The sequence below is a fragment of the Bos indicus x Bos taurus genome, chromosome 3, assembly GCF_003369695.1.
Source record: "Bos indicus x Bos taurus breed Angus x Brahman F1 hybrid chromosome 3, Bos_hybrid_MaternalHap_v2.0, whole genome shotgun sequence".
Classification (NCBI taxonomy): Eukaryota; Metazoa; Chordata; class Mammalia; order Artiodactyla; family Bovidae; genus Bos; species Bos indicus x Bos taurus.
Genome location: NC_040078.1, coordinates 89,575,115 through 89,597,479, shown reverse-complemented (window position 1 = coordinate 89,597,479; position 22,365 = coordinate 89,575,115). Strand labels below are relative to the sequence as shown.

Sequence of the window (22,365 nt, the reverse complement as noted above, 5' to 3'; positions counted from 1 at the left end):
TCCACCGTCTCATGCTGGCAACATAAACTAATGTAAAGCAGGGCTGAGACCTTAGAACTAAAAGCTTTTGATTTCTCCTTCATACTTGAATGAGATCCTTGCTGGGTACAATAATCTGGGCTGTAGGTTATTTTCTTTCATCATTTTAAGTATGTCTTGCCATTCCCTCCTGGCTTGAAGAGTTTCTATTGAAAGATCAGCTGTTATCCTTATGGGAATTCCCTTGTGTGTTATTTGTTGTTTTTCCCTTGCTGCTTTTAATATTTGTTCTTTGTGTTTGATCTTTGTTAATTTGATTAATATGTGTCTAGGGGTGTTTCGCCTTGGGTTTATCCTGTTTGGGACTCTCTGGGTTTCTTGGACTTGGGTGATTATTCCCTTCCCCATTTTAGGGAAGTTTTCAACTATTATATCCTCAAGTATTTTCTCATGGTCTTTCTTTTTGTCTTCTTCTTCTGGGACCCCTATGATTTGAATGTTGCAGCGTTTAATATTGTCCTGGAGGTCTCTGAGATTGTCCTCATTTCTTTTAATTCGTTTTTCTTTTATCCTCTCTGATTCATTTATTTCTACCATTCGATCTTCTAATTCACTAATCCTATCTTCTGCCTCTGTTATTCTACTATTTGTTGCCTCCAGAGTGTTTTTAATTTCATTTATTGCATTATTCATTATATATTGACTCTTTTTTATTTCTTCTAGGTCCTTGTTAAACCTTTCTTGCATCTTCTCAATCCTTGAGACCTTAGAACTAGTTCACACTTGAGCAGACCATACCATTTGATCTTGATCTCTCTAAGGTGATCAGACTTGTTGCCTGAGGGAAAAAAGGAGAAATAAACAAACACTTTGAAATACAGGCCCATGGAAGAGTAAGAGATTTGGGGAGGATTTCTTATTCAGTTTAATATTCTTATACTCCTTTTAAATGTTTACAAATATGCTCTATAGAGAAGTCTGATAACATACTCAGGAGTGGCAGACAAAAAAATTACTCTTCCAAGTAATCTTTATAGAAGAAAGAAAGAATTAGTTCTCAGTTGTGTCTGACTGTGACCCCATGGACTGTTGTAGCCCGCCAGGCTCCTCTGCCCATGGGATTCTCTAGTAAGAATACTGGAGTGGGTTGCCATTTCCTTCTGCAGGGGATCTTCCTGACACAGGGATTGGACCTGGGTCTCCCACATTGCAGGCGGATTGTTTACCATCTGAGCCACCAGGCAAGTGCTCCTTGTAGAATAGAGCATTGCATATTAAAAACTTTTCCTGAAGTACATATATGCAATAGTCTTTCCTTGAGACTCATGTACACAGTAATGTATTAAGTATTCAGAATTTGATTTATAGTATAAAGTCAAACCACTTACTTGAAATCTAGATGTTCAATTAGCACATATCCATCTATAGAAATAAAAATCACTATTACTAATCTGAAAGTTATAATGCTTTTGAGTTTTTTTCAAAAGCAGTGATTGAAATCTTACGGGCAATAACCTAGTAACTTACATTTGCCTTCAGAATTGCGGCATATCACTAGATTTTCTTCAGTGATATCAATGACATCTAGTTCTTCTCCAGGGGTTATTGGCAAGTCAGATATTCCATTTCTTGAATTATTGGAACACACCACTGCTGTGTTGATGACAGTAATCTCTTTGTCATACTGAAAGAAAAAATTAATAATCAGAATATGTTTGCATAGATTTATTTTTTCATTATAACATTAATGGAAGACATACTATGGTAACCTCAAAATAAACTCAAGAGGCCAGATATCTGTTAACTAATGTCTAAGGAAAAAGAAAATAGCAAGATATTTAGGGAAAGAAAGGTTATTTAAAGAAATAAAAGTACATTTATTTATTATCACAACCTTTACATTTGTTTGGTAAGATCATATTTTCAAAATGTTTTCATACCCATTATCGAATTGTAGTTAGAAGGAATTCTGGGAGGAGAAAAGGTGGTAACATTGGTGTAAATTAAGTATTGTGAATGGTATATTAATTGTTCTAGTAATGAAGCCAATCAGTAAACCCAGGAAAGGACAAGTTACAAAAAGAGGGAAACAGAAAACCTCTTTGTGTAGTGTAGGGCTTTAGAGTTTATAATGTTCCTATATATATTGCATTTCTAGATGGCACTCTTTCCACCCTTCCTCTCTAGTGGGCTCATGTATTCTTGCATACATGTATTAATAGCTGCAGCACACATATTTTAAAGAGGTAGGAATGGTGTGTGCTTCCCTGATAGCTCAGTTGGTAAAGAATCCGCCTGCAATGCAGGAGACCCCGGTTTGATTCCTGGGTCTGGAAGATACCCTGCAGAAGGGATAGGCTACCCACTGCAGTGTTCTTGGGCTTCCCTTGTGGCTCAGCTGGTAAAGAATCAGCCTCCAACGTGGGAGACCTGGGTTCAATCCCTGAGTTGGGAAGATCCCCTGGAGAAGGGAAAGGCTACCCAATCCAGTATTCTGGCCTGAAGAATTCCATGGACTAAGTCCATGGGGTTGCAAAGAGTCAGACACGACTGAGCGACTTTCACTTTAGGAATGGTGTTTGGGAGCAGGTCCCACTATCCTTTTGTGGTTGAAGACAAACACTTGTGGAACAACTGAGGGATTCGATTTCTGGCCTTAGGAGAGTTTGTTTGTTTGTTTTTCCTGTGTTATTAACTAGCCAACCTGTCCATGTACAGGTACACCACCTTTTAATGTATTGAAATCCACTTATTGGAAAAAGTTCTAGAATATGTAGCTTATACTTGCAGATGTCTACTTCACTAAATTAGGGTAGCCACACATCTTCCTTTACTCAGGATAGTCTCTGTTTATATTTAATGTCTCTAGTTATAAATACCTACAATGATTAATTGTGCCTCCTTCCCCTCAGAAATGTCCTGGATTTGGATGATGAATTATGATGGGTACCAAATGCGATCTAATCCACAAGACAGGTTTTTCTTTTGCCTAACAGAGTAATAGCTTCCTAACTGATCTTACCCTTCCCAGACCACTGTTCACAATGATTTCTTAAAATGCAAATCTGACTTCTTAAAATAAAATTCTAAAAACTCTTCATTCAAACACAGATTTCTTAGTTTGACATTTAGGGTCCTTTGCACAACATCATTCCCATCCCCCCCTCTTTCTTTTCCCTTCATTGAAGCTTCATCAAGCTATATGATAATTCTGAATGCACTGTGTACCTTCCATATTTCCATGCCACTGCGCTTGCTGTTTTCTCTGCCTGAAATGCTTTTTTTCTCTTAGGCACTATTCATGAAGGCTTTCATGACTGCCATGTATAATTTACTGTTTTAACTGCACTTTGTATGTACCCCATGATGACATTTAATCAACATATTGTCTCATAAAATAAAAACGGGAAGCAATTTTATCCATCCTTGCACCCTCAATGCCTGACACAAATGAAGCACCCAATATTTTGGTTGGGTGTGATTTGAGATGAGTAAAAATTATTGAAACTGTATAGTTTTTTTAATGATATATCAAGGAGACTCACCACAGGTGATTAGGAAGAATGGACTCAAGAGAATGGGAATTTCTGCTGCCTATGAGAGCGTCAGAAATACAGTGGTGAATAAAAGCACTAGATGGAACATAGGGTCCTTTCAACAAGTAATTGTTACACACTCGTTTTTCAACTAATCAAAGAACATCATGGTTTGCAGTAAGTCATTTCATATTATAGATCTAGTAACCTAAATTAGCTTGGTTCAAGCAGAACGTATTAATGATTAAGAAGAATTTGTGTTTATTCCTAAGTTGAGTCCAAAAACATTTTTATACAGTATTAGGTCTCACTACATGGACATGATACATAATATAACCCCTGTCCTCCAGGAATTCAAAGTTTAACTGATGAACATGTATTGCAATAATGCTAATGTTTTGTGATAAGCTAGAGGTTTGCTCAGGTATAAAGTATTGTAGAGGAAGAGTTGGAGAAGGTGATGGCACCCCACTCCAGTACTCTTGCCTGGAAAATCCCATGGATGGAGGAGCCTGGTAGGCTGCAGTCCATGGGGTCACTAGGAGTCGGACACGACTGAGCGACTTCACTTTCACTTTTCACTTTCATGCACTGGAGAAGGAAATGGCAACCCACTCCAGTGTTCTTGTCTGGAGAATCCCAGGGACAGGGGAGCCTGGTGGGCTGCCGTCTCTGGGGTCACACAGAGTTGGACACGACTGGAGCGACTTAGCAGCAGCAGCAGAGGAAGAGTAATTTCTTTCATCAGCAAGTGTGAGTTCCTAGAGGAGATGCCTGAACTAGGTCATCACAGATTAACAGGTGCTAGTCAGATGGAGAAGCAGCAAGGGTACACTGGACAGTGGAACGGATCGCGTCAATGTCTAGAGGAAGGAAATAGCGGGACAAGGATGCGGTGGATGTTCACTCGAGAAACAGAGCGATGCACAATGTGTTGCCAAGGCACAAAGTGCAAGGTGGAAAATGGCGAGAAATAAAACCAGAAAGACGAAGGTCATGACATGAAGAGCTTTGTATAACTCTCTCTCAATCCAGTGTCTGGTACGTGGGAGGTGTTCAATATATGTTTCTTAATAATTCTCACTGTGACAGTACATGAAATCAAAAGGGAGGAGTGTGTGAACCTTGGAATTACAGAAAATGCTCCATGGACTCAGTGACAGAGTTGTTTAATCATTCAGTGTATCCACTTTTATGTTGGGAGCTAAGGGGGAACTTGAAAAAGACAAAAATCTGTCCTTTAAAAGGGACTCAAGCCTTTAGTTCAGACTACACACACACACACACACACACACACACACACACACACACACACTTTGGCTCAAGGAGTTAAGGAAGAGTAAATGACATTTGAACAGAGTCTTAAAGAACAACTTAGCAGTTTTTCCAGGCAGAGGAAATAGCATGTACAAAGGCATGATAATACAGAAATGTATGGGGAAAAATTAACCTATCACATGTTTAATCAAAGATCATGACAGTCCCAGAGAGACAGATGTGCACCACACTTAACAGAATTTAAAAAAATATTTTTTTACTTTCTCTGTTAATGTTTACCTTCAAAGAAGAACATACCTTGAATCTTTCTCTAAAAAGTCTTTCTTCTCTTTTCATCCTGTCCTTTTGTAAATTTTGCTTCTTGGTTTTGAAGAAACTCCTAGAAGATGGCAAGAAAGGTGCAGGTAGGGTTAAGTGTTACTATATATAAAAATCTCTTTAAGCTTCCAAAGCTATAAACTCATTCCACTCCAGGATAAATTCAGGTATAATTCTGTGTATAATTTTATACCATCTTATTGTTGCCTCTTCTTTCTCAAATCCATCTGTATACCTGCCTCCAGAGTCATCTTTCTAAAATTTAATTGATCATATCACTCTCCTTCTTAAAGCCTTCCTGTCTGTCTCTGCTGCCTCTTCTGTAAGATAAAGTCAGGTCCCATTGTGTTGTACACAGGGTATTTTATAATCCGGCCCAACCCCCCTTTGCAGCTGTCCTTTTGCATATAACATTCAAAGTCTACATGGAACATCCTAGAAGGTGGGCTGTCATTTCCATGCCTTTATACCAGGAAACTGCCCTCAAACTTCTCAGAACTGGCCATCATCCTGATTAATAAAGGGATAAAAAAAGGGTTGCAGTAAAATTACACTAAAAAAGTAATCCTTACTTATTGGTAGAGTAAGTTATGGGAAAAAATCATTTGAAAAGGAACAAAGAATGCATAGAAATGGATACATCAATATACAGGAATAATGTTAAACTCAGTATTGCATTTTCAAATTACTCAGTTGAAGAAAACAACTATAATATCAGTTTGTTGTAAGAAATGAAGCACTTGAAGATTGTTTCCTAAAATGGTTTATGTATAGTCATTAAAATAGTGGGTTTCCCCAGTGGCTCAGAGGGTAAAGAATCCGCCTGCAGTGCAGGAGACATAGGGTATGTGGGTTCGATCCCTGGGTCAGGAAGATCCCCTGGAGTAGGAAATGGCAACCCACTCTAGCATTCTTGCCTGGAGAACCCCATGGACTGAGGAAAGCTTGTTTTTGGCAGGAGATGGGGAAAGTAAACAATTTCACTGATATTTCATTTCTTGGAATTTTGTTTTGCTGTGCTATGCAAAATTAAAAGATGCTTGCTCCTTGGAAGAAAAGCAATGACAGACCTAGACAGCGTATTAAAAAGCAGAGACATCACTTTGCAACAAAGGTCCATATAGTCAAAGCTATGGTTTTTCCAGTAGTGGTGTACAGATGTGAGAGTTGGACCATAACGAAGGCCGAGCACTGATGAATCAGTGGTTTCAAAGTGTGGTGCTGGAGATGATGGTTAAGAGTCCCCTTGGACAGCAAGGGGATCAAACCACTAAATCCTAAAGGAAATCAACCCTGAATATTCATTGGAAGGACTGATGCTGAAGCTGAAGCTCCAATACTTTGGCCACCTGATGTGAAGAGCAGACTTATTGGAAGAGACCCTGATGCTCGGAAGGACTGAGGGCAGGAGGAGAAGTGGATGACAGAGGATGAGATGGTTGGACAGCATCACTGACTCAATGGGCATGAGTTTCAGCAAACTCTGGGGAATGGTGAAGGATGGAGAGGCCTGGTGTGCTGCAGTCCATGGTGTTGCAACAAGTTGGACATGATTGAGTGACTGAACAATAAAATGCAAAAGTAGAAGTGTGATGTTTAAGGTAGAAAGATGCTTTTGTAGTCTTGAATACATATTTCCAACTTGGGAAAAGTAAATTACATCAAGTCTAAACTTAAAAACTTAGAGAAGGGCCATCCTCACCCTATGCCATCCTCTGAGTTTAAATTTGGTATAGATTGATGTCTGATTTCTTCTGGGGTGCCCCTCTAGGACTTTTCTAGACAGATTTCCCAGAGCAGACAGACCATACAGTGTTTTCAGCCCAGTGACTGTTTAGACAAGGATTTCCCCAAGACATTAGTTAAAGTGCCTCAGCTCCTGCCCTAGATCCCAGCAACTGAGAAGACTGAAGCACAGAGCAGTAAGTCACCATCAGGGATAGTAAAAAACATCACCTCCCCCCACAGCCACCTAGGAGTTTGAATCACATGAATAAAGGATAGATCTTGAGTCAATAAAACATTGTTTTATTTCTAACACTAATGTAGTGATCACTAGAATTATATTGTATCAATACGTTAGGGAAATCAGCCTTGCTATATGATACCCAGCTTCTCTTCTCAAGGCATCATTCAAGTTCTAAATGGTATATTATTTAAGTTCATTCTTACAGGGAAAAGGTTCCTACAGCCTAGAGGAAGATGGGAAATTTTTCATCCTTTGATAAAAAATGATGGCTAGAATTCTTTTCTTGCTCCCTATCTACCAAAAGCAGGAATGATAAATGTGTGTGACACTCACATTTTCATATTCTCTTTCTCTTTTAATCATCTCTGTTGTACTGTAATATAGATGTTAATATTTTCATTCAGTAGATGAGGATCCAAATATCAAATTTAATAACCTGACAAGATCACACAGCCAGTAAGACGTGTAAACTGCAACAGAAAAGCTGTGGTGTGAGTGCGCTTGTGTGCTTACCTTTCCGATTCTTTAGCACCTTTTTTCTTTTTTTCTTTCAATGTCAAAAACTTCAGCTTCCAAGACTTTCCTTTAAGTTCATCACTAAGAAGAAAAATATTTTGTGCAAGTAAATTAAGACTGAACTAAAGTCTTCATGGAACCATCAATACTTTTGGGGCAATTGCGTTTTACCAAAAAATTAGAAAGTCATCTAGAAGTATGTTTTGATAATCTCTGGCAAGGCCAGAGAGTAAATATCTTATGCTTTGCAAGCCATGCTATCTATCATAACAATTGACATTGCTGTTGTTACTGTATTCACAAAAACAAGTGGTGGCCATATCTGGCTCCCAGATATGCTAACGTCTGATCTGTGGCAATCCAAATTTGAAACCAGAATCTGAAAAATAATAGATATACCATATTGCTTTGCTATACACCCAAAACTAACACATTGTGAATCAACTGTACTCCAATATAAAATTAAAATAAAAATTAAAAAGCAAATTTGAAGCCAGAAGCAAGAGATCAACTTGTTTATAATCATACTTTCTCTTCTTTCTGAGCCTTAGTTTCTTCACCTATAGAACATGAATGATAAAATGGACCCTCACTGTGAGACAGGAAAGGATGTGTTTAGCAGAAAAGGATGCAAAGAGTGGAGAGTGTGTTACAGAAGAAACTATTTTTGAACACCTGTGTGTCAAGTCTTACGCTTGGCACTTTACATATCTTAACTAATGTGTTTTTTACAGGAAGCACTGCAACAATCAGTGTTTCATAACGTTTTACAAAGTGGGAAATAGATGATCTTCGTAACTTATCATGGTCACAGAAACAGTACTTTGAACCTAGTGGCTTTGTATCCAAGTGTGCTTGACAACGAAGTCTACAGTCTTTGATCATGCCTGCTGCTTCAAAATGTTTCTTCACTTGTTCAGTTCAGTCACTCAGTCGTGTCCGACTCTTTGGGACCCCATGGACTGTAGCACGCCAGGCCTCTCTGTCCATCACCAACTTCTGGAATTTACCCAAACTCATGTCCATTGAGTCAGTGATGCCATCCAACCATCTCATCCTCTGTCATCCCTTACTTCTCCTGCCTTCAATCTTTCCCAGCATCAGGGTCTTTTCAAATGAGTCAGCTCTTCGCATCAGGTGGCCAAAGTACTGGAGTTTCAGCTTCAACATCAGTCCTTCCAATGAATACTCATGACTGATCTCCTTCAGGATGGGCTGGTTGGATCTCCTTGCTGTCCAAGGGACTCTCAAGAGTCTTCTCCAACACCACAGTTCAAAAGCATCAATTCTTTGGCACTCACCTTTCTTTATAGTCCAACTCTCACATCCATACATGACTACTGGAAGAACCATAGCCTTGACTAAACGGACCTTTGTTGGAAAAGTACTATTTCTGCTTTTTAATATGCTTTCTAGGTTGGTCATAACTTTCCTGCCAAGAAGTAAGCATATTTTAATTTCATGGCTGTAATCACTATCTGCAGTGATTTTGGAGGCCAAAACAATAAAGTCTGCCACTGTTTCCCCATCTGTATGCCACGAAGTGATAGGACTGGATGACATGATCTTAGTTTTCTGAACGTTGATCTTTAAGCCAACGTTCTCACGTTCGTCTTTCACCTTCATCAGGAGGTTCTTTAGTTCTTCTTCACTTTCTGCTATAAGGGTGGTGTCATCTGCATCTGTGAGGTTATTGATATTTCTCCCGGCAATCTTGATCCCAGCTTGTGCTTCACCCAGCCCAGCATTTCTCATGATGTACTCTGCATATAAGTTAAACAAGCAGGGTGACAATATATAGCCTTGACATACTCCTTTTCCTATTTGGAACCAGTCTGTTGTTCCATGTCGAGTTCTCACTGTTGCTTCCTGACCTGCATACAGATTTCTCAAGAGGCAGGTCAGGGGGTCTGGTATTCCCATCTCCTTCAGAATTTTCCACAGTTTATTGTGATCCACACAGTCATAGTCTTTGGTGTAGTCAATAAAGCAGAAACAGATGTTTTTCTGAAACTTGCTTTTTCAATGATCCAGCAGATGTTGGCAATTTATATGTTCATCATTGATGTGAGCAAAACTAACCTTTCCTCTGTCAACCATTTGTATGTATGTGGTGTCTGCACATCAGAACACAGTAATTCTTCACTGGGTAAATTAGAACTACAAGGATACTATATCAGAGGAATTTTAAAAGTTCTTAGTGACACTGTGTCACCATTCCCTTCAGATTATGGTCCAGGTGTCTAACAGAATATCAAGGATGCAGCATCTAACCAGCATTAAAGATGCAGCCTAGGAATATGAGATTAACAGATATAGACTACTATACATAAAACAGATAAGCAACAAGGATATACTGTATAGCATAGGAAATTATATTCCGTATAATACCCTGCAATGGGACATAATCAGAAAAAAATAAACTGGATCACTGTGCTATACACTTGAAACTAACACAATATTGTAGTCAACTAGAGTTCAATAAAATAGAAAGACGCATCTTAGCCAAGGCTTTCAAGAACTTGCTTAGGGATCTTGTATAAAAGGTTTTCCAGGACTTGCCTAGGGATCTCCCATCACTCTTTGCTCAACGTTCATTGCCTTTGGAGTCTATAACAAGGAGCTCAGCAATTACTTTTCTACCTGTCTAATGTTCACTCATTTATCTCTCCATTTTAGGTTCACAAAAGATGGGATCCAGACAAGAATTCCAGATGTATCTACTACAAACTTATCACAATGCTAGGCAAAGAGGAAGTGTTCAGTGAGAATTCATGCATGGACTTGTTAGGAAGGAGCTATAGCTATGTGAGAGAAGGCAATGGCACCCCACTCCAGTACTCTTGCCTGGAAAATCCCATGGATGGAGGAGCCTGGTGGGCTGCAGTCCATGGGGTCGCTAAGAGTCAGACATGACTAGGCAACTTAACTTTCACTTTTCACTTCCATGCATTGGAGAAGGAAATGGCAACCCACTCCAGTGTTCTTGCCTGGAGAATCCCAGGGACGGGGGAGCCTGGTGGGCTGCCGTCTACGGGGTCGCACAGAGTCGGACACGGCTGAAGCGACTTAGCAGCAGCAGCAGCAGCCAGTGTTCTTGCCTGGAGAACCCCAGGGACGGGGGAGCCTGGTGGGCTGCCGTCTATGGGGTCGCACAGTCGGACATGACTGAAGCGACTTAGCAGCAGCAGCAGCATAGCTATGTAGGCAGGGAATAGGCAAAGCAAATGCCTACTGAACAGCTTATTTTCTTTACTGATTATAAAGCACTGTATCCTGAGTATTTAAAAAAATGGAAGCAGAACTGTAAGAGAGACAAATTAAACATAATCTGACCTCTCAAAGGTCCAAATTTCCTTCTAAACATTTTCTAAGCACTTTTAGAAGCTGAATTGTGATCAAAACTGTATATATAATTTTGCATTCTGCTATTTTTCAATTATAGTGAAAGCATTTACCCATGTCACTGGAAACTATTTTACATACACTTAAGTGGTCATGTTGCCTAATATTCCTAGTGAATTTGGGTTCTATTAAACATTTCTTTTTATGTACAGCCCTGAGATAGACATTTTATATATAATTTTAATGTTTCCTTTATTTTTTACTAGAGCTAATTGCTTGTAGCAGAATTACAGAAAGGGTTTGGGCATTGTAGATACATAGTACCATATTGTTCTTTTGGAAAAGTCATAACACTTTTTACCGCTGCTAGCCATGTGACCATTATGGTCAACTCTGCCTCTCTGCAACTTGTTTTAGCTTTTATAGGGATCTAGTTAGAGAGCTTAATGAATTTGACAGGACAAGGATAGCTTTTTTGTCATATCATAGGTTAAGAAACTAAGATTCAGAGAAGACGACATGCCATAGGCCCCACTAGTACCAGATTGCAGAAGCTGTTCCAGTGTCCTTTTTAAGATCCCCCCTTCTTCCTTTCCTTGGTGACTCGTTAGGAGAAATTCTAATGAACAAAAGGAGATGAAAAGCAGAGGTCTGGATTATCTAGCAACAATTTAATCCAGAGTTGTTTAGGCATCTCTTCAACCTAACACCTACCAGGACATGACATCCAAACTATCCATGCTTACAAGAACTCAGGTATCACCTTCCATCTCCCTTCTCATCCCAAATTGTGCTCTTTTCCATTAGTGTTCCATCTGCTACAAATGTCTTTAATAATTGATTCATTGAGGCCATACTACAGAAGATATGCTCCATCACATGAAATAGAAATTGGTCACGTTTTCGATAGGCTTAAGTGACTTGGTAAGTATCATTTAATCATAAAATATCTTCATTTTTATCACCATCTCAGAACACATTTTGATCACTTTTTCATCTGAGCAACTTTAATAATATTCTAATAAATATTTTGCATCCAACCTTCCCTCCAAAGCTTTCTGCAGAAGGGTCTAGGTCGAGTTACTCTTCCTAAAGTGTGACTCTAATTATTTTGTCCTCTTGCCCATAGTTCTGGACTCCCTTATTCAGCAGAGAAAGTGTTAGTCACTCAGTCGTGTCTGACTCCTTGTGAACCCATGGACTCCAACCCACCAGACTCCTCTGTCCATGGAATTCTCTAGGCAAGAATACTGGGGTGAGTTGCCATGCCCTCCTTCAGGGGATCTTCCCAATCCAGGGATTAAACCAGTGTCTCTTGCAGCAGGAGGATTCTTTACCCACTGAGCCACGTGGGAAGCCCTATTTGGCAGTTGGGCAAAAGAATTTTCTATAAATAGGGCTCTCCCAATACAGAACTACTAGGTCCTGGATAAAAGTTGTTTGTGTTTGTTTGTTTTTAACAAATTGCTATGCTTTGCCCTTGTAGTAAGTCCTGCATACTATATTCTAATAACCCCCAGCAAACAAATTGAAACTAGACAGGGCCGTAAGCAATATGCAAGCGCAGAAGACAAGTCTGTCCTGAGGAAAGTGCTGTCAGCACCATGATATTTCAGAAGATTAAACTTTACGTCAAGGGCAAGGTAGGAGTTAAGACAGGTCATTATATTAGATTTTTTTAAAAGCCAATTCAGCTATATGTATACAAGACACAGTGAACAAGAATATGGAAATCAGAAAAAAGATTAAAAATGTATACTAGGGAGATACTAACTAATAGAAAGATCAAGATAAAGATCATGAAAGATCAAGATAAAGTATCACTAGGAAATTAGCTTAGTGCTTCAGTGAAGAGAATGGATTGGGAGCCCAGTTGCCAGGGTTTGAATCCTTATTGGCTACATGAGCTTGGGCAAATAACCTAACCTCTGTGTCTCTGCCTCTTTTTTTTTTTTTGGTAAGGATGGACTTCTGTTTTTTGTTGAAAGTCTTGAGGACTACAAATTATATGCTGAAAACAGATCACTATGTAGAAATGTAATGACTACATTTTGCTTGTGTATAAAAGCTTTACCAAAGTCATTCCTTTAATAATTTCACCCCATTCACAATGGTATCAGTTATAAAGTGCTCTTCATAAGGTTATTATACCTCTATTTCAAACCATATTACGTGTTATTCCCTCAGTATAAACTTTTAAACACCAAATTCTTGGCTCATAAGAACGGCCCCTGTGAAAGGGCGATTCCCACTCGGTCTGTGGTGGCGTTATTCCAAGTTTGTTTCTTTCACCAATCAAAAAAGCTTTCAAAATGTTCACTTTTAATATGAAGTCTTTCCACCAAAAAGTGTGGCCACATTTTGTTTTCTTACAACTCCAATTTTATATTCCAGCGCTCTCCTCCATCTCCTGCCAAGTTAACATTTCCTGCTCATGACACCAGTTTCCTGATCATGTGCCGCATGGTCCAGTGAAGCTTCCCAAACACACGTTTTCTGTGTACACAGCTGCCCTCCTCTCTCCCACAGCAAATCATCCTCACTTCCCTCTCTCAATCCCCAGTCTCCAACTGACAAAATGTTTCCTATCCTTGCTTGCTTCAGCTTGGCACAGGCTTTCTGGATCCCCTAAAAATGGAAATGTCTGCCTATTTTGACCATAAAACATTTTGCAAATTTTTTGAAAGCAGGTCTTTCTTCATTAACCAATTTAACAAACTATCTTTTGGTATGAGGCCACATGATACATTGGATTAGAAAGCCCACACCCCACCTCAGGAAGTTTCCATGTAGAGGAGGAGACAGGGAAGAAATAAGACCAATACAACTGTGAAAAGAATGTTCTGATAAAAAGGGGTACATAACCCAAAATAGGTAACCCAAAAGCTCTCTGAGCTTTTGCTTCCTGGGGAAAGCAAAATTTGAATTCAGGTTTAAATAATAAAGGATAAAGTACTTAGCCTAGCAAAAAGCATGGCAAAGTGTGTTATGGGCAGAACAATTCTTTTGTTCTTAAGTTCTAACCTTGGAAAGCCTTTTCCCAGATATCTACCCTAAAATGACTATCAGCCTCCTCCCAACACACATAGCATATGCCCAGTCTCTTTCAGAATATCCAAAGCAATCAGATTCCCATGTTTAATGATCCACCATTTATCTATCTATCTCTCCAATCAGAAAGGAATAGGAATTATAACTGTGTGTTCACTGCATTATACCCAACACTTAGCACAGTGCCTGGCATATAGTACCTGCCCAGTAAGTATTTGTTGGATGAACTGAAGAGGTTGGGGCAAATATGAAAGTTTAGACATGCTGGATACTACAGTATGGATGGAACACAGGAATAATGGGTGAGTGGCAAGTATAGTTGAGGCTGAGAGTTTGCCAGGGCTGTATCAATAATGAATTTTATGTCTTCTTAAGCAGTTTGGATTTCATTCTGCCATTGCAGTAATCCAGCTGAGAAACAATAGGTGCCTGCATGTGGCTAGTAGTGAGGATAGGAAGCAGGAACACTTTGATAGATTTGAGTTATTTAGGCTTTGAGAATGTTGATTCTGCCAGGTGGTGCTTGCCGTCCTCCATAGGAGGTTATTAAGTAAGTGTTGTATTGAAATGAGTTTCAAGTCTATAGATTCAAAGGTATGAAAGAAAGCTCCAGTGAGTTTTGAAACACCTACCACTGTTAGGTCATCTGTATTATTCATTGTTCCCCCTTCCTAGTGGAAGCAATATATTACAACCTGACTTTTCACCCAAGGATCTAAAGAGATGGTCCTCTGACCATAGTTAACAAAACATGAGGAAATGGGTTAAACACCAGCAGAGATGACCAATGCAGTGAATTGACTTACTTTGGCTGTTTTCCATTTATGGCCACATCATCGTAGATAATAACTTCCTGAGACCTAAGTTCTAGCATCAAGATAGGATAAAAATAGTCTGTTATTTGATATGGTTTATATAATCCCTGACTTTCCAAATTATACACAATTATTTAATTATCCACATGTATCTCTGAGCCTGTTTTATCAAAATCTGATCATAGACTATAGATAGGCTTAAAGGATCAAGGAACAAAAAAAGAATCCATTTGGGAAAAATTCAACTGAGGATTAAAAAAGAGATGTCCTGGTATCTGAAACACATGCATAAATATTTATATCAATTTGATTTCGTGCAACTTTCTAAAAAATAGGAGTTGCTGAAGGGATCATTTTAGACTGGGTTCCCATCAACCTGGAACTGGACAAAGATGTTACACTGCTAGAACAAGAGAGGGCTGAATTTCAAGGGGAAAATACCAACTTAATAGACATTAATGCTGATTTTTCCTCCATGATTTTTATTTCAAACCATTGACAACTGCTTCTTTATAATAATCTTGTGTAAAATTGAATCTAACTTAGTACATAATCATAATTAGACATTTTCAGTTTAGGATATTCACATTCCTTGGTGCTCTGCATAGAACTCCATAACGTTCAAGTGACTCACCACTGGAACTAGTTAGAAACCTTTTGGCGTAATTATTCACAATTCATGTTCAGTTATTCATAAATTTGGAGGGAGGTAAAATGCATGCCTGTTCTAAGTAGACTTAAATGGACCAAGGATGATTTTAGGAGATGTAATTATACCAGATTTATATAATTGTTATTTAGTGTAGCCAACTCACATTTGTGGAATATAAAATACACTCTAATTGCCAAGTCAGAGTAAAATCAAAGTAGCCACTGTCACTAGAGCCCATAAACTGAAGCTAACAAACAACAAAACACATGGCCCTCCCTCACTGACACAGTCAGCCTACAGAACGCGATGGAGAGCGAGCACTCTGTATGTCAGGCACTGTGCTAATGTGTGCACCATCGCTTTTACAGCAAAGCAGACAGTATTCTAGTGACTCGCCCTGGATTCAATTAGTATGTATACTGGAAAGTGTTCATGGTCAAATTACTGTGTCTTAATTCGGGTGAGCTGACTGTGGTAAAATGTAAAACACACACACGTTGTGTATTCAGAGACTTGAGTACAAATCCTAGGTCACTAAAATATGGATGTTAGTCCGAGAGTCTTCCTACAAAGGGACAATGCATCTATTTCTTAGATATTAAGGGGTGCCTGGTCTATAGGAGGCACTTGAGCAATGTCACCCATCTTCCCCAAAGTAAGTAATACTATGATGTAAAATATCTTCCTTGATTTTAATGTATCAATTTTTCATTACATATGGAATTCAGGGAGGATTACTACTTCTTTCTTAGACTGAAAATGTCAGTGCTGAGTAATTTTGTTCCAGCAATAAGTGAATGTCACTTACTTAAATCAGGCAGCGAAAGGGAAAATGCCCTGTTAATTGACAAAAGACACAAAGGGTTAAGGAAAAAGCCATATTCAGAAATGCTGATTGATAACATCTCAAACAACATAGCGATGACTAGGTTTCTTGATTTGGATGCTTTTGGGGGGAAAAAAATGGCAATATGAAGCAAGCTTCCCTACAGCTTTATTCTGATCACCTCTCCCCTTCCTGTAAATGAGCTTATTTATCCCCAGTGACCATCCTTACCCACTTACCTAATGGGACAGTCTCAGGCTCTCCCACAGCTCTTCTCTGTCCACAGGATCCTATTTCTCCTTTCTAACCTTCCAGGGTGCCAATCAGATATATCCAGCGTGTGGGACACAAGGTGAGAGAGATGACCCTCTGGAGACGCTGGACCCTGACTATGTACAGATGTAACCAGAGAGGTGACTTAAGCAGAGAATGCCAGGCCAGATGGAAGATGGTAAACGTGCCAAGTAGGAGAGGACACTTGGCTAAGTAGATTGTCCGGTTTTCGTCAAATCTCATAGTTACAGAGATCACATGGAAAGAGTATGATGTGGTAGAAAAAAAATTCATGTGTTTTAAGCAGTTAATTTAAGCTCAGTCCTATAGGCCTGGGGACAAAAGGTAAATAAAGTTCTGTGTTATCTTGGTATGTCTCCATGGCAATAATTGAAAAATTAAGGTAAAGAGGCAAATTTTGGCAAAATTTAAGGGGAAAAATCTTTTCAGACCTTACTAAAATGGCAGATTTTCCCCTGAATGTAGTGAATTTATAGAGGTGTGCAGACACAGAGATTTGGCCTCTTAGGAATAGCTGCAGAGAAGCTTGTGTAGTGGGTTGTACAAGGTCATATGGACCCTTCTTACCCTGAGATTCTCTGACTGTAAGGAAAAGGATTTCTTGTAATAGATCTTACAAGATTTGCACAGGATGTTTTGGAAACACAGAAGAGAAACCAGTAATACAGGTTTGGGATTCACGGAATGCATCCTAGAAGGGATAATATTTAACCAAATTTTAAGAGAAGGCTAGAACTCTGATAATCAAAGGAAGAGAGAGAAGTGCAGATGCATTTCAGACCTATGGATGTCATGGTTGAAAGCAAGGAGGCATGAAATAGCACGGTGTACACAGGCTGTGTGTTACGGGGCGAAGCCGAGAGTAAATCTGAGTAAGATGGAGCTGGACAAATAGGAAGGGGACTGCCATATAGTATTTACTTGCAATGAAAAAGAATTGGATATTTGTTCTAAAAGTCATGAACAGTCACTGAATAGTTCTAAGGAAAAGGAAATCACATTTACATGTAAAAAACATCAGCATTCTCACCTGGATTAAAATTTTAAGGGGCTGCAGCCACCATGCTAATAATTTTTGTTGAAACATCTAACCTGCTAAGGTCAAGCCCTTAAGGGTCTCACTGGCCACTAGAACTAGACTCTGTCTTCCGTGTTTAGGACTGCAATTTGTAAACCTCATATACTGTATAAATCTCTTGGTAGATCTAGATCCAACATACAGTTAGACTTAAATTCATGTTACTTTAAGGTTTTACAATTGAAAAGAACTTCAAGATAATTTCGATGTCAACATATGTAGTGACCTGGGGCAAACTATTTTACCACCCCCTGCCCTCATAAAATACACATCTATGTCTGTGTTTGTCTCCCTCCCTCTCTGAAGTGCCTTCAGAGACCACACCATCTCCTATTATAAGCTAAAAGAAATGTGGTCCCTATGGATGCAAAATGGAAGTGACTTGCCCATAGTTGCACACTGAATAAATGGAAGAGCGGAAACTAGAATCCGGAATCGAGGCGTCAAGTCGCTCCTACACATGAATTGTAACCTTCCCAATTCCCATCGGTAATTAGCTAGGGTGAACTTGGAGGGTCCCTTCAAGAGCTAAGACTGAGATACATGGACCATTCAGCTGAAAAGTTCATCTCCCCTCTCCACACACTACCTCTCTCAAGAGAGGCAAATTAGAATATGGAAGTGTAGACAAAAACCACTGGAGCCTGTAGGACTGAGAAAGCATAAAAGAATGTAATTGATAACATAATGCTCAGTAGTAACAACAGGAATATATGCCAAGGATGATGAGGAACTTGAGTTCATCCAAGGATGAGTCCAGGAACTTCCTGGACTTTTTAAGACTTTCCCTCTACCTTTGTTCACAGTCTTCCCTTGTCAATTTTTTCAAAAAGGACATTGTCACTTTCTCACTAGCATGTGTGTGTGTGAGGCACTCAATACTGGCAAGGAGGAGGTAGGTGATAACCAGGGCTTTGGTTTTAGCTTCTGGTACCCCTTACACTAGAAGAACAGGATGGAGACTATCAGCTGTGTAACTACCAGGGTGGCATTGCTAATCCTCTCCTAGAAAGAGAAATAAAAAGGGACTTTTTACCTTATATTTTCTTTTGAATTGATTTTGTTCACTTTAAGTCTATCCTTTTCTTTCTTGAAGAACCTCTGCAGTCTTTTAAGTGATGCTTTTCCATCTGAACTAAGAGGAATCAGAGAATATAAATAACACATAAACATATAAACATATTTACAAACATAAATACTGTTTGAGAGAGTACTGGGGATGGGAAGCTGCTGTAGTAAAAAAGATCAGAGATTTCAGTCTCATTACTATTAAAACACACCCACTTAAGGAAGAGCAGGAAATACCTTGTCAACCCCTATGTTCTTCTTTTAGATTCTGATAGGAATTAGCACATACCAGCTATGAAGGAAATTATTATATTTCAATACAAACTTTCACCTACTCCAAATGGTCTTTATTTTACAGAGTTTATGGAGCAAAGTCTTCCTTTTAGAGACCATGACTCAAAAACTGATACATTAGTGAAATTCCTGGCTCCTGAGATTCATATCACTGATCTTTAACTTATGGGATAATAATATAACAGTGATGCTACACTGACTGCCTGCTTGATGATTAAAATTTTTCCAAATATACCCTGATTTTCGGGGGTGGGGGAAAGGTTAGGGAAAGTGGATTATACACCCACATCATCCCACCCAGCATAAATGCCCTATTTTCCTTTCAACCTTCAAACTTCTTGCTTTTGACTGCTGCTATTTTCCTTGCCACAATGTGCCCCTAATAACTGAATTTGATTAATAATCCCCATTTGAGCAAATATTGATAACACTGAATTATTACATATTAAATTAAGCCCCAATTCCAGAGATAGCCTCATTAGCTTGAAAAGACACAAGTAAATCATAACCATTGATTTCTTCCTGGAAAAAAAAACTGAAACATTTTATTGCTATTTATTTCTTCTTTCTCACTTACTCCCTAATGCAATATCAAAGTCTTCTACTTGGGGAGATGGACATTTTCTCAAAAGAAAAAGCAACATGCTTAAAAATTACAAGATATGATTATATACAATTACAAATAACCTACTGATAACAGTATTTTATTACAACAGCTTATCTCCACTCTCTATGAAAATCTTCCCTAAAGATGGGGTGGGTAGTGATGGAGGTCATTTCTTAAACTTCGGTTTTCCCAGACTAGCAGGAAATACCCTTAGGTATGAAGTCAAGAAAAAGAGAAACTTGCTCTATCTTTGGGTGGTTGCTCTTTGTTTTGTAGACATCTTCATATATTTATTCACTATTTTCTTTTGAAATTAAAAAAGTATATAATGTCAGTGATACAGATTCATATTTGACACAAAATTATGGATACCTACCAGGTGCTAGGTACTCTGATCTTCTGTTTGTGAAATAGTTTTTATGGCAACATGTGCACATGTTTTTACAAGCAGGTGGTAAAATTAAGTAAACTCTATAAAAGTATGCACAAACAAAAACTAATATTTGCTTCTACCCTGTTTCCATGTTTGTTCTCATTTAGTGAGAGAAAGTTAATTTATTAACAGATTCCTTCCTTGACTCTCCCCCTTTGCATATTTTACATTTAACAATCAGTCTACTAAACACCAGACATTGTGCCGAATACTGGAGAACTAATGGAGACAACCAGACACATCTTGAACAATCCTCCTCTATAGCATGGCTTTCACCTCACCCAATATATAGGCTTAAAATACACAGATATATTTTGAATCTACCCTGGAAATGGAGGATTTTCAAGTTCAGAACTTAATTCACATTGAGTTTAGGAGAGTCACTTCTCTATGCCTCAATTTCCTTTTTTAAAAATGAGGGTACTGTGTTTAATGATCTCTAGACTGCTTCTCCATCTCTGACATTCTAAGAAGGACAAAACAAAAACCAGTAGCATTTGATTATCCCTCCTCCATTACTTTTTCATTCATATAAAAGATAATTTTTTTTAATATCTTAACATGTGCCTGGCATTATAATGTGGGTAAGGAAAAACGGTAAGTGTAAAGAAGAAAATCATCTAAGAGGGAAGACAGCTAATAAAGAATCACATAAATATAGAATTATTAATAACTGTGACAAGTGCTGTTAAAGAAAGGGTGATGGTAATACTATAAAACTACATACGTAGGAGAATATTCCCTAGGGAATAATGACTGAGCTGAGGTCAGAAGAGATATTAAGAGTCACTTAAACAAAGGGGCACAGAAGAGGAAAGAACATTCCAGGAAGAGGGAGTAGCATATGCAAGCACTCTGCAGTGGGAGCTTAGCAAGTCAGAGAAGTTAAAAGGTCACCATGACTGCATCTCAAAGATGAAGACTGAGCATGTGTGAGAAGAGGCTGGAGGGGTAGATAGGGACACTCAAGTCCTCTATACCATGTTAACGTCAGTTGTAAAGGTATTGGGAATATACGACAAAGCTACAGTAATCAAAACAGTATGGTACTGGCACAAAAACAGACACAGAGAGCAATGGAACAGAATAGAAAGCTGAAAAGCAAACCCACACACTTATGGTCCATTAATTGATGATGAGGAAGGCAAGAAGATACAATGGAGAAAAGACAGTCTTTTTAATAAGTGGTGCTGGGAAAACCAGAAGAAAACATAGGCTCTTTGACATAAGTCTTAGCAATGTATTTTTGCTATTTGGATTTGTATATTTTGCTATTTGTATTTTTGCTATTTATTTTTGTATTTAGAGCCAGATCTGTCTCCTCAGGCAAGGGAAGCAAAAGCAAAAACAAATGGGAGCTATTCAAACTTAAAAGCTTTTGCATGGCAAAGAAAAACATTAACAAGGCAAAAAGACCACCTACTAAATGGGAGACGATATTTGCAAATAATATGTCTGATAAGGGATTAACATCCAAAATATATAACAAGCACTTATAACTCAATATGGGGGAAAAAAAAAACAAACAAGCAACTCAATTAAAAACAGACAGAAGGCCTAAATAGACATCTTTTCAAAAGAGACAAACAGATAGCCAATAGGCACAAGGAAAGATGCTCAGTATCAATGATCGTCAAGGAAATGCAAATCAAAAGCACAGTGGACTATCACCTCACAGCAGCCAGAAGGGCTGTTGTTAAACAGATGCAAAAGACGTTAGTGAGGATGCAGAAGAAAGGGAATGCTCACACTGTTGGTGGGAATGTAAACTGCTACCACTACTATGGAAGACAGGATGGAGTCTCCTCAAAAAATTAAAATTAAAACTGTTATATAATCCAGCAATTCCACTCTTGGGTATATCTGAAGAACATGAAGACACTTAATTCAAAAAAATATACAGACCCTAATGTTCATAGCAACATTATTATTTACAATGGCCAAGATATGGAAGCAACCTCAGTATCCATGAACAGATGCATGGATAAAGAGGATGTAGTGTACACACATACACATAAGAATACTAAACCATAAAAAAAAATGAAATTTTTGCCATTTTCAGCAACATGGATTAACTTGGAGAATATTATGCTTAAACATAATACTTAAACATAAAACATAAACAGAAAGACAAATACTGTATGTTTTCACTTACAAGTGGAATCTCTGAAATAAAAAATAAGTAAAAGAATGAAACAGACTTGCAGATACAGAGAACCAATGGTTACCAACCTGCCTGTAAGTGTTTGAGGCTCTCCTGTAGAGGTGTGAGTCAGCAATGGCCTGCCACAGGGACAGGGCACTGG

At 38.6% G+C, this 22,365-nt stretch overlaps 1 protein-coding gene and 1 long non-coding RNA gene across 5 annotated transcripts in view; one reads left to right on the top strand and one right to left on the bottom strand.

Moving 5' to 3' along the window:
* Window positions 1-671: 671 nt before the first annotated feature.
* FYB2 (FYN binding protein 2) overlaps window positions 672-22,365 on the bottom strand; it is a 123,406-nt gene continuing 101,712 nt past the window's right edge. For 2 of the 4 annotated variants that reach the window (XM_027537123.1, XM_027537126.1), the window contains exons 11-17: window positions 18,694-18,792; window positions 16,268-16,296; window positions 14,799-14,859; window positions 7,594-7,677; window positions 5,091-5,172; window positions 1,507-1,663; window positions 672-817 (exon numbers count right to left, since the gene is read on the bottom strand). In XM_027537123.1, coding sequence (XP_027392924.1) covers window positions 699-817; window positions 1,507-1,663; window positions 5,091-5,172; window positions 7,594-7,677; window positions 14,799-14,859; window positions 16,268-16,296; window positions 18,694-18,792 — 631 coding nt within the window. In that variant the 3' untranslated portion in view covers window positions 672-698. Of the gene's footprint in view, window positions 818-1,367; window positions 1,402-1,506; window positions 1,664-5,090; window positions 5,173-7,593; window positions 7,678-14,798; window positions 14,860-16,267; window positions 16,297-18,693; window positions 18,793-22,365 lie in introns of all 4 variants that reach the window. The other 2 variants (XM_027537124.1, XM_027537125.1) reach the window with 2 other exon arrangements.
* Window positions 10,725-13,627, top strand: LOC113889824. The gene is made up of 2 exons (XR_003510357.1): window positions 10,725-12,196; window positions 13,336-13,627. It is a non-coding gene; the product is annotated as an uncharacterized LOC113889824 (long non-coding RNA).